At 48.8% G+C, this 12,202-nt stretch overlaps 1 protein-coding gene across 22 annotated transcripts in view; it reads left to right on the top strand.

Annotated features, from left to right (window-relative positions):
* CACNA1D (calcium voltage-gated channel subunit alpha1 D) overlaps positions 1–12,202 on the top strand; it is a 306,523-nt gene that overhangs the window by 285,336 nt on the left and 8,985 nt on the right. For 16 of the 22 annotated variants that reach the window (XM_040454783.1, XM_040454782.1, XM_040454771.1 and 13 more), the window contains 3 exons: positions 10,237–10,353; positions 11,040–11,407; positions 12,102–12,128. In XM_040454783.1, coding sequence (XP_040310717.1) covers positions 10,237–10,353; positions 11,040–11,407; positions 12,102–12,128 — 512 coding nt within the window. Of the gene's footprint in view, positions 1–1,236; positions 4,726–10,236; positions 10,354–11,039; positions 11,408–12,101; positions 12,129–12,202 lie in introns of those variants that run through there. The other 6 variants (XM_040454767.1, XM_040454778.1, XR_005784486.1 and 3 more) reach the window with 5 other exon arrangements.

Below are 12,202 nucleotides of genomic sequence, written 5' to 3'. Positions count from 1 at the left end.
TGCGTGCTTGTGCTGCGTAGAGTGCAGTCTGTCTGAGCGGGATCACCACTGGTCCACACACTCTGCTCCCCGTGGAATGGTTCTCAAGGGCACACAGATGCACTGTGGTTTTCAACCCCATGGGCTCCGTCTGGTCTCCCTCTGTCCAGACCCGCTGCGGTGTCCCCTTCTACATGAGGGAGAATGGCTTGAGCTCCTGGATCCGTGTGTGGGGAGGAGCTCGGCACCCGGTGTCCTCTGGCCTCTGTGGTCTGAATGAGTGTGCAGTTTCCATCTGTCCATCCATCTTCATTAAAGCCAGCCTTCTCTCCCACCCTCTGTGGGAAGAGACCGGGTGGGAGAGAAGCTGCATCAGGCTGCCTTTTTGTTTCCCCCCACACACCTCCACCCCCCATGTGCCATATTCACTTGAGTTTGACCCCACATCTGCTGTTCATCCATTATTGCTGCATCCGACTGACCCGCAAGTTTCCGCCAAGAGCAAGTAAACAAAGGAACGCAGCTCTGCAGCCTTGAAAGTGCTCGGTCCCCTCCCCTCAAATAGTAAAGCCCCACCAGACCTTCCAGATGAAGACTTCCATGCAAGATACAGACATGAATTAGTCCAGTGTCTCATGGATAAGAAAAAAAAAAAAAAAATCCCAAAGTGGGAAAAGTTTTGTTCATTTCTTTTTCTTTCAACATTCAAGGATTTCCTTTGTGCAAAAGACACTCTGGTGAGATCCAAGGAGACTTATCCCCCAGGCATCCCAGATGGGAGCCTGCCCTTCGTTAATGACAGGGAGACTTAAGCGGGATGGTCTCTTCCTCACCTGGTTGGAAGTTGGGTTGAGGGAGAACACCATTATTCCCAGCTTGTAAAGAACCAAGTCGTTAGGGTTTATGTGAAAGCCCGCGGCCCAGCTGACAGATGGGGATGCAGGTGGTCGAGCGGACGTGGGGGTGGCACACGGGAACCCAGTGACTCTTAGTCCCTGGTGTGCCCTGACGTGGTCACCTTGGGGAGGCTCGGTGCAGAAAGAGAGGGGAACTCACGCCACAGACACTTAACCTGTGCAGTGTCAGACTCCTGTTACCTAGGCACCTTAGTTGAAAACATAGTGAGGTATTTTTCTTTTTTTAAAAGCATGAGTCCATTTAAAGCCATAAAAAAAGGCGCTTTTTTTTTCTTTTTTAATCTAAGAAGAGAACAGATGCTAACAGATGAGATTTCACTGGCTGATTCGTTTGTTTCAGATGCTTGAACGGATGCTTTAGAATTTTCTGCCTGAGCTACAGCACCAAGCTCGTTAGTCGGAAGGCGTTTGTGGCTAAGGCCTTGAAAGGGAAAAGTCTCAAGTGGGCTTATTTCTACTGAAACAGCATTTCGGGAGAAATGCAGGAAAAAAGCAAACCCAAGGCCCCAGGGAGACCCCTTCCAAGCAAAGCACTCCTCCAGAAGGCGGAAGCGGGGCCGTGGCTCATCCGCAGAGCCATGGCCTCCTGTCGCGGACGCTGCTCACGGTGGCTCTTTTTCATGAAAGGGAACGTGCAAGGTTTAACAGTTTTCCCCTCCAAGCAGAGACTCAGAGAAAGGGAAAGAGAGAGAGAGAGAGAGAGAGAGAGAGCAAAGGAGGGGGGCAGCCGCCCCACAGAGAATGAAATGAACACAACTTCCTGATGCTGGCCAGTAAAAAATAACACGATAAAAAGATTAAGCAGACCTGCCTAAGGTGGGCAGCTGACTTTGTTCCAAAGTTCTGCGTCCCTAGTTTGTCCGACCTCCCAAAGACTGGCAGGCCCCTTGGCACCGAGCTGACAGAGTTCCTTTTATATGCCAGTCCGCCATGACCTACTGACCCTCCGGCCCCCACTCTCTGCAGTGACCCCGTCCAGAATGCGTGAGAAGTGGGCAGGCCAGGAAGCTCAGACACACCATTTAAACTAACACATACGCCCGCATGCCCAAACCAGTCCAGGTAACACCTCAGGTTCCATCTTAACGTGTCCACGGGAAACACCACCACACCCAAACCTCATCCAACATTGTCCGTCTTTAATTCGTGCTCAAAGCCAGTCTGGGGATGCCTCTTTGGAAGCAGTGTGGTCTAGTTTCAAGGACACTGGGAGTCAGGGAACCTGGGTTCTAGTCCCAGCTCCAGCGTTCACTTGCTGCGTGACCTTGGGCAAGACACTTAACCTCTCTGTGCCTCAGTTTCCCCATCTGTAAAATGGGGGTAATAATGTCGACCTACCTCACAGGGCTGTTGTGAGGAATAGCTAAGTGATTGTAAAGCACTTTGAACGTATAATTGCTTATTATTAAGACTACAACAATAATAATATCCTATGCCTGTTTACTACCAGAACTTTAAGAAATTCTTGTTTTTCTTTGATCTCTTTTCTGTTCTGTACTGTAGTTATCCACTGAGAAAGAGAGTTCTCCCCTTTCAAAGATCTCTGGGAAGTGTATACAGATGTACACAGAGGTACCTGTACAGGTCGTGTTTTCACATCTTACAAATGATAGACTTTCGCTGAGAAGTTGCTTCATGAGGGAGTCCCGTGTGAAATTCTCAGCCGATCACAAGCAGTGCTTAAGGAGGTCTGTACATCCAGTGCTGAGCCCAAGACCCCCAGAGGAGCCAACCTGAGTTTTGAAATCAATATTCAAAAGTAACTGTAGTGTGAAAACTAGAAGTTTCTGAAGCACCTGGAGAAAAGAAGGCTTAGAAGCCCCTTTTGCCTGCCCTGGTCAGTGCAGACGAGGCTGTGTGCGTGTGTGCGCGTGCATGAGGGGGCATGGGGAAGGTGGTGGACTGGGCCGGCAGAACGTGGGGAAGCCCTGTTCCTGGCTGCACTTGTTGCAGGAGCAGCTCAAGTGGGCAAGTGGTGTCACCGACAGGAAGAACAGTGTCAGTGGAAGGCCTACAGGCCCATCCCGGGCACAGCTGTCAGGGTCCCTCCCAGCCCTGAGGGCTGTTCCAGTGTTGTCTTTTGTACTGTGACCTTTGCCCTTTGGTCGCAGTGGCTTATGTTACCAGTGGTCTGGCCTGCCTGCACTTAAGTGGATTCCCTGGCCTCACTCATGGAAACAGGTCCGGCCCCTGATTCTGCTCCCGTTGCGTAGACTGCTGTAAGTCTGGGAGCTCATGGTGGGCTTTATGGATTCTCACAGCAGAGTCTGCGGGGCCAAAGAGCAGGTCTGACTTCACGCAGCGCCCAGGGCAGTGATGTGGGGTGGGGTTGAAAGCCGGCCAGCACACCGCGGGATGGTTGCACCCCTTGCGAAGATGTCGAAGCCTGTCTGTACATGCCACTTCACAGCGGTGGCCCCCCTGCCAACATCTAGCCCCTCTCCACATCCCTCTGTGGTCTAGGTGGTAAAAGGCTAATGCCTGCTGTAGCAGGGATTTCTGGGATTGTGCTCTGGTCTGAAGGTCTCCTCTGCACCGATCAGGGAGTGCTTGGGATGTACCGTTTATTAAGAATTTGGTGTATCGTCCCTGAAAAGGAGGCTAGTCAGCCCTGGGAGCACAGGTGTGGGGCTAATTCCCCATCAGATAAATGACCCCCTGTTTCTGATCCACCAGAACGTCAAGCTTATTAAACAATCAAGGGGCCCTGTCTCAGAGGTCCAGTGTGACCAGCCAACTGCTAAATGGAGTCTCCGTAGGGTAAAGTCTCAGCAGGACAGCCCCCAAGCAGCGTGCATGGCAGGCATTTCCACACGCCTCTCTGCAGTCTTTCCAAATAAGGAAAAACTAGAAAGCAGTGAACTTTCTAGATGGGATTAGGGAATGGTTTAAATGAAACAAGAGTCTCTGGCCCCACATGGGCCTGGCTGTGTTGCTCAGTGATGGCACTGACTGTGGCTGCTAGCCAAGGGCAGTGCATGGAAACAGCCAGAAGTCAGGAGGTGTACCTCCGACTTCAACTCAAAAGGGAAACAAGGCTTCCCTAAAACTTGGCGTCCAGTCAGACTGCAGACGCCTCTGTCCTTCCTCCTTAAACCTTGCCAGAAGAGTGTAGCTTTGAGTGTAGAAACGTTGCAGGAGACAACTCAAGTTATCTGAGAATCTTCCCCCACTCAGCAAACATGGTACCCAACACCAGAATCCATGGTGCTAAACTCTTAAGCTCCTGGATGGAAGACAGGATGCAGGCCAGTATCCATCACAACCTGCGAGACTGGGCACCAGGCTGGCTGTTCATAAATAGATTACACTATGGCGGGACCCAACTATAAATTCGTAGGATTATTGGGTACTGCCTTCTGTTCTCTTTCTGAAAGGCAGGAGTTCTTTTCCCTCTGACAATAATAGTAATTATTTTCGAAAGACTTTGAGAAGATAGAATTACTGAACAGAAGTTACAGCAGGTGATACTATGTAGTAGCAAAAGGTCTTAATTATCATGGTGTGCTATTGAATAATACCAACCTGACACCCTTCATTAGCCCTCGTATGTCATGATTCAATTTTTCATGGGAAGGAGCTTACTGTCAACTACTAACAGTTCCTAGGTTGGGAACTGTGCAAATTCGTTCTCTGTGGCATACCTCACATCTAAGAGAGGTGACTATTTGGGGTAACGGAAGGGTACGTCATTCTAAGGCCATGGTGAAGGCAATCCCCATTAAGAAGTGCCAAAGGCTAGCTCAAGAGAAGCCATGGTAAGGACATTTCTTCCAAAAGCAGAGAAAGGTCAGCAGAACCACAGGAATCGTAAGTGAGGTGAGGGGCCAGGGCCTGAAGAAAGGTTTGTGTCGCCTGTCTGGGGATGAGCTGTCAGCCGTTCTCAAACTTCCGGGTCTCTTTTATATTCTTAAAAATTATTGAGGGCCCTTGTATATCAGTACTTACATTAAAAAATAAAACAGAAAATTTCAAAATACAGAATATGCATGCACAAAGGTATCAGAAAGGTGACATCCTCACATGTCGTATAGGCTTTGAATAACCCCATTGTGCTCTGAGGGAATGCGTGTATAAGGCAAAGAATGTCCTGGTAGTGTGGACATTACAGTCACCTCATCAGTCCCTGGAGATGTCCCCAGGCCACACTTTGAGAACTGCTGCTCTAGGGAAATGATCCCACATACCCCTCCCCGCAAAGGGAAAGGGTACTAGAGCCTTTTAGGATCTCCCTAGTGAGAGAGCCTCCTGCATATTGCACTGCCCCTACCTTGAACTTTTTTGTCCCTCCCAGGTGCCACCCTAGGCCCAACCCACTGACTAGACATAAAGCTACCTGTGAGCCCTGTGTCCAGCTAAGTTCAGAAGGAGCGTCGTAGGTCATACCCCCGTGCCTGTGTTGATCTGGAGGAATGGGGGTCTGTGTGATAGTGTTTTCAAAGATCAGGACTCCTCAGAGCGGCACAGCTGAGACCAGGACGTGTGCTAAGTACAGGGTCAGTTTTCAAGAAAACTTATGATCACTGGTCCACTTCCCTGTTGACCTTAGTGATACAAGAGTTCTGCCAAGTTAGATGGAAGAAGGTTAACCTTGACTGAGGTCATGTGTGGGGTCACAGGGCTAAGTGAGCAGACAACTGAGACTCCATCCCAGCCCTTGCTCCTGGAGACTCAATGGCTTTGTCTTGCTGGTGGTCGGGGTGGGGCAGGCCTGGGGACCAGAGTCCCAGCTGAGCTTTCGTCAGTCAGGCAGGCCACTCAACCAAATGGGGATAATCCTGGCTTCCCGGGATATAGTGGGATAAAGTATGTGAGATCATTACGGCAGGTACAAAGATGCTAACAGAATAGAAATCATGATTTGAGGCTTCTGCTGAACTTTAAGTAATACTCCGTTATCAAGAAACTGGCAGGAATTGCTCTGAGTCTGGTGTCAGACTACAACCAAGAATCAAGGTTGCTCAGATAGGTCTGTCAGATCGCTTGCAGGGAGACGTCATAGATCTCTTTAGATAATTTTTTTTTTTTTGAAAAAAGATTCCTTTATCTTTCAAAGTGGTGGTAACAAACTTGACGTGTACTGCTGAGTGCGATGCCAGGAGTCACTTAGGCAGTGACATTACAGTTGACCTTTCAGCCAGGATCAGAATCCCTGTGGGTGGCCCATGGAGTGCCGCGCTCTTGATTCTAACCCTTTACATATGACTCAAGAACGGTGCATAATGGGCGCAAAGGCCCCACTGTCACATTTTTCCCTGGAGGCAAAGGATGACAAAAGAAAGGGTGTGCCCATGTGTGCTATGTGTGCCTGTGTGTTTGCGGGGGCAGTGGAGGACAGCTTGTAGATGAGCTGGTTTATTCTATAAGAATTCAGTCTCCAGTTCTTTCTTCTGATGGAGCTAGTCTGAAACAATGCCCTCTGATGCGACAGGGGCTGAATCCTGCTAAAGGGTTAATCAGAACTTGCCTTTAATGAGACGGGTGTGTAGGGCTGGCCCTGGCCAAGCGAAGCCTGTGATGGAGAACAGGCTATAGCAGACGGGGGGGGGTCTTTGGCTGGAGTCTGAAAGCCTGGCACTGGCGTCCGAAGATGAATGGCCTGGCCCGGTCCCGACTGGAGACGCACATCTCTTATCTCCACTGTTACAGTGTATGTTCGGGGGAGTGTTCTGGCATCTGTCTCTGCTTTCTCTGGTGCTGAGAGCCGGCGGCTCCTGGTGTGTCTGACAGAGCTAGCTTAGGAAGGCAGCCAGCATGGCATCTCATGCACCCAGGTAGGGAGAACTCACCCTAACAGTGGGTGAGAGAAAGGAGGGTAAATGAATATTCATATCTGATGTTAAAATACCATAGTTTTATGCTATTGCTTCAGAAATATTTAGAGAGATTTTATAGTTTGTTTTTGTTTGTTTGTTTGTTTGGGTGACCTAATCATTCTATAGAGTAAATATCTATAAAATTCCAATTAAATGGTGTCTAAAATTTAAAGCAGCAGTCTACGGGCAAAGCGCCAACGTTTCTTTTTTTAAAAGATATTTATGATACCATCTAGCATTTAAAAATCAACCAGAAACTAGGCTTGATTCTGTTTAATATTTTATATGATTGGACATCTTAAATCAAAAATGTTTCTATTTTATAGCAATTCTGTGTTTATTCAAAACCATAATTCTACTGTGATGTTAATGGAATGACTATACAGCTTTCATTGTGTTGGTTTAAGTGCTAAATGACCACGTTTCAAATTAAAGTAGTATTTTGCTGATTGAGGTAGACACCCATATGAAAAATGAAAGAACAGATCATTTTACTGGTTGTAAAGTGTTTATTTAAAAAAAAAATGTTTTGTTTTGTTTTTTTTTTTAGTGGTATGAAAAAAAGTAATTTTTTCAAGAGTTTAAGATAGTTTTCTGGGATTGGAATTTGTGCCTATGGAAACTTTGGAGCAGCCTAAGCTACCTGTTAGCTTGATATGTGTGCTAGAAAAATTTCATTACCATGTTTTGTGATATGTAATAAATTCAGGGTGCTGTGCTTAAGCTTCATTTCAGTTCAAGTTTGGGAACATCTGTTTCCTTCATTCCCAGACCTAGCAGACACCCCACCTCCCATAGCCCCCCGCCCCGTCCTTCCCCAGATCCCATGTGAAAGAGTCAAGTCAGGCCCTGACTCGCAAAAGATGTGTTTCTTCCTGCGTGGAGCAAGCAAAACGTAACCATGATCTCTAAACCTCTGCTTTTGTGTCGAGGAAGGGTGATGCTTTCTATCCTCCTTTGATGTCTCTTTAATAAATATGTTGTCATTATTTGTCCTTGGAAGTGGCCTCTTGAGCCGCCTCTCAGTTTTCTCCATGATTTATGTTGCAAACAAATTCTCTGTCCTGTGTCTGTTCACCACTCTTTTGATCTTGTGTACCATTGAAGACATGCTGGAGACCGTTTTTGTTTTTATGATGCAATTATGTTATATGTGTATTTCAGTGAAATGTCAACCCGTCAACAGAGGATGATGTTAAAAATTATCCAAATAAATAGTTTTCTATTTCTTTTAATCAGACCCAGTCCAATCAGTTGAATGACAGTGAATAGGATTATCTGTTGTTTCTCAACCTCAGGAGTGTTCCTAGCCCGTGGTGCCTCGTGACATGCGTTCATATACATAATTTACCTGGGGCTACTGACTTAGTGCTTTGTCACCTATGTTTATTTTGTGGACAAGGCAGTGGGTGTCTCAAACCTGGTCTTTGACTTGGGAGCCTCAGATCTGTGATCGCCCTTTCCTCTCGGTGATCCAAAACCAGACGACGAAACCCTGACTTAGCTCACCTTCCCTTGATGACCGTGCTCTGGAAGACACTGAACGATTGAGCCGCAGGCTGTTCAATAGTGCTAGGCTTGACCTTCCTGCACATGCCTGCAGCTCCGTGTGAAAGAGCTTTCCCCCACTTGACATTAGAGTTGCCTTCTTGATGTTTCCAAGAGAATGGCAAGTGGGTCTACCTCCAAGCCAGATGATTCCCCTGGCTCAGATGTGCTGGCCCTGGGGATCTGAGAGAGGGAAAGCGTGTGTGTGTGCATATATGTGAGTGTGTTCGTGTCTGCGTGTGTGCGTGCATCTCATGCCTGTGGTCGGAGGGACAGGAGAGTGAGAGGCAGCCTCACTGACCATGCCGCAGACTGTTCCAGGTTTGGCCCCACGACATGTGTGTCTTTCCCCTACAAGACCACAGCATTCCTAGCCAAGAACCTGAGAGCTCTGAATCTGGCAGCTCTTTCATGCCCACAATTCACGAAATGGAAAGACCCCCTCCTCCTCTATCCAAGGAATGGATCACACCAGACCTAGCCTGGTATACCGTTTTGAACAGCATCAACTCACGTGGATGAGGCTGTTTTCACAGGAGCCTCTTAGAAAGTTCCTATAGGACTTTACATCCTAAATTACTGTCACCACTGGCATCTGGAGAAGACCAGTTCTGAGCGTTCCCACACCAGGGGGGTCAGCCCTGTGGGATCTGGCCAGACGTGGCCACCACCCCCTCCACCCCCTCCCCTCCCCACTCACACTGCTGGGGCTCATGAAGGAAGGGCCGGGAGGTAGGCCCCTCCCCCCAATGACCTACCTCTAGGCCCAGGGCTCCCCTGCTGACCACCCTGATGTGGAGTTTTAACTACAGATGCGGCCCCATACAGCTGGGGTTCATGCTCCGGTGTGGCTGCTGAGTTGCAGAAGGACTGCCAGCAAATGAGGGGGTCCTGCCCAGATATAGGACAGGTGGGCTTAGGCCTGCTGGCAGGCAGGAAGTAAGTCTTTCTTTGAAAAGGGATAAAGTAGCTGTACTGTCCCTATTAGTCTTTAAAGTGAGCATACAATTTTTCTTCAAATTGATGGTCAAAATATAATTTTCTCAGAGCCAGCAACTCCACTTTCTCCATGTATAGCGTAAGCACCTGTAATGTTCTCCTAACAAAGTGGAGAACAACAGAAGGGCTCCTCCCAGGGCCTGTCCCCGTGGAACCCAGTGGAACCGGGGCCCAATATAAGGTAGGCCAACTGTAAGAGTCTCAGGAAAAGGAGTATGTCTGCGAGGGCCTAGGAGGGGTCACCTGGTGGGTCCTGCACAGCCTCCAGAGGCTGGTGAGCCCCTTTCAATGTGTTGTGGTCTTCAAGAGGATGATCCAACTGTTGGCAAGTTCTTGGTCTGACCCCAGGCTACAGGCCAGGGCACCACGGATGGCCATGGAGGCTGGCGCTGCACAGCGGCCCAGGTCTGTGTGTGTGTCGACCCATCTCGTCATGGTCCTGAGTGTGCTGGTGATTGTAGTGTGTGGTGTCACTCCCTTGTTCCCATGGCTTTCTAGCAGAACCGGTGGCCCTGATGGCTACTTGGTCGGCTTGCCCCCTTGTACTTGGACTTAGATCTCCCTATCCTGGACACAGCCAGTGAGTCCTTGTAGAATGGCCTGATTGTGTTCCTTGCCCCCTCTGGGGCTCTGGGAGAGGACTCTGCAGGCCATCCTTCTGTCATTTAGACATGAACATGTGCTCTTGACCACAGCAGACATTGCTCCCTACAAGTGCAGGTAATTGAGAAGGAGGTTACTGGGTTGAAGACCTCAAGCATCCCAGCCTAGGACCGTCTTGAATTCCTGATCACATCCTTCGACCCTGGGGCTTCAGGGACCCTTCAGTCACATTCACACGAGCAGTCAGTTCCCCAGGTTGCCTTTGGAGAAACTTCCCTTCCCACCGCTGAATCAGGCAGGAGCAGAGCCAGGATCCAGGCCGGGCCCAGCGCATCCATGTTGTCTAATCCGTTTTGCCATTTGTGTTGATCTAGGCAGGATTAAGGACACTGCATGACATTGGGCCAGAAATCCGGCGTGCTATATCATGTGATTTGCAAGATGACGAGCCGGAGGAAACAAAACGAGAAGAAGAAGAAGATGTATTCAAAGTAATTATTCCACGCCTAGCTACACACTGGCCACTTGGAAATAGTGGGGCAGGACTCCAGTTTGGGCAGTCGGTGATCCACAAAAGAGCCTGGAGAATGCAAAGCAGCCCCTGGGCCTAGAGGGGCTTATGGACTGTGCTCTCCCCACAGCAGACCTTCGGCACCTCCTCTAGGGCCAGGCCTGCTCCATTCCTGAGCTCACCCCTCTGTCCCACACTAGCAGCTTCAGAGGAGCCTGGCCACGGCTGCTTGGCCAGTGTGGCTGAGCATCCTGAGTCCCACTAGCAGCTGCCTACCTGCACCACCCCCTTCTTCCCTGGGCCAGTTCTTTGACCTGCCAGCCGGCCCCCAGCCCCTCAGCCCGAGAGTATGCCTTCTGCCCAACCTCAGCCAGCCAGCCATGCTGGGTATAAGTCACCTCAACTTGGAGCGACTGCAAGAGCACACTCGTGTGATAGCCAAGAGCTTGCTCCCCAGCTCAGGAATCGGTAACCTTCCTCATTTCAGGGGGACCAGCTGCCACGCAGACACATTCACCCTGATCTGTGAGAAACTCAGATTGTTTTACAGGGATCCTACGGAGCTTACCTAGAATTTGTTTTTCGTGTAGAAAAAGTTACCTAACATAGCTAGCCTGCATCAAATACTTGTTAAATTACCTGGTGTTGTCTCCCATTATTTTGCAGAGAAATGGTGCCCTGCTTGGAAACCATGTCAATCATGTTAATAGTGATAGGAGAGATTCCCTTCAGCAGACCAATACCACCCACCGTCCCCTGCATGTCCAAAGGCCTTCAATTCCACCTGCAAGTGATACTGAGAAACCGCTGTTTCCTCCAGCAGGAAATTCGGTGTGTCATAACCATCATAACCATAATTCCATAGGAAAGCAAGCTCCCAGCTCAACAAATGCCAATCTCAATAATGCCAATATGTCCAAAGCTGCCCCTGGAAAGCGGCCCAGCATTGGGAACCTTGAGCATATGTCTGAAAATGGGCATCACTCCTCCCACAAGCGTGACCGTGAGGCTCAAAGAAGGTCCAGTATTAAAAGGTAACCTTTAAAATGTGTTTGCACTTGGTAATGTAGTGTCTGCCCAAGGCAATTTTTTCTCCCCTGTGCTCTGGCACACACGGGAGATTCCCGGGAGGCATTTGCACTAGAACCTGGCAGTACTGTGAGCTCACAGCCTCGTCAGGCACTAGCCAGTGATGCACCCGGAAGATAAAGGGCCACCAGCCATCCAAGTGGGATGCCCCCTGAAACAGCAGCAGTTACAGGCTCTACCTTCCCCAGTGATGCCAACATACTTTGCGGCAGGGGTTGGCAAACTTTGTCTGTAAAGGGCTACATAGTAAGCATTTTAGGTTTGGGGCACCATTCAATCTCCATCGCAGCCACTGAGCTCTGTTGTTGTAGACAGAAAGCAGTCATAGACCATGTGTAAACGCATGGGTGCAGCCATAGCCTGATAAAACTTTATTTACAGACACTGCAATGTGAACTTCATATAGTCACATGTGATGAAATATTTTTATTCCTTTGGGGTTTTTTTTTTGTTTGTTTTTTGCAATCCTCTGAAAGTAAGAACCGTTCGTAGCTCATGGACAGTATATGGCCTATAAACCATAGTTTGCTGACCTCTGTGCTAGGAACTAGCCTGATATCTGCATTTTAAATTTTGTTGGAAGGATTTAACTTTTATCTTCTCCCTCCCTCCCTCCCATGTTATGCTTGTCCTGGATAGAACCCGCTATTATGAAACTTACATTAGGTATGTGCTCACTGCGTTTGTGTGTTAAATACTCTGTGTCGTAAGTGTGACCTACCAGCCTCTCAACACTGAGG

This window comes from Herpailurus yagouaroundi, unplaced genomic scaffold (assembly GCF_014898765.1).
Source record: "Herpailurus yagouaroundi ecotype Mexico unplaced genomic scaffold, PumYag 213, whole genome shotgun sequence".
Classification (NCBI taxonomy): Eukaryota; Metazoa; Chordata; class Mammalia; order Carnivora; family Felidae; genus Herpailurus; species Herpailurus yagouaroundi.
This window is presented reverse-complemented; position numbering and strand designations above follow the sequence as displayed.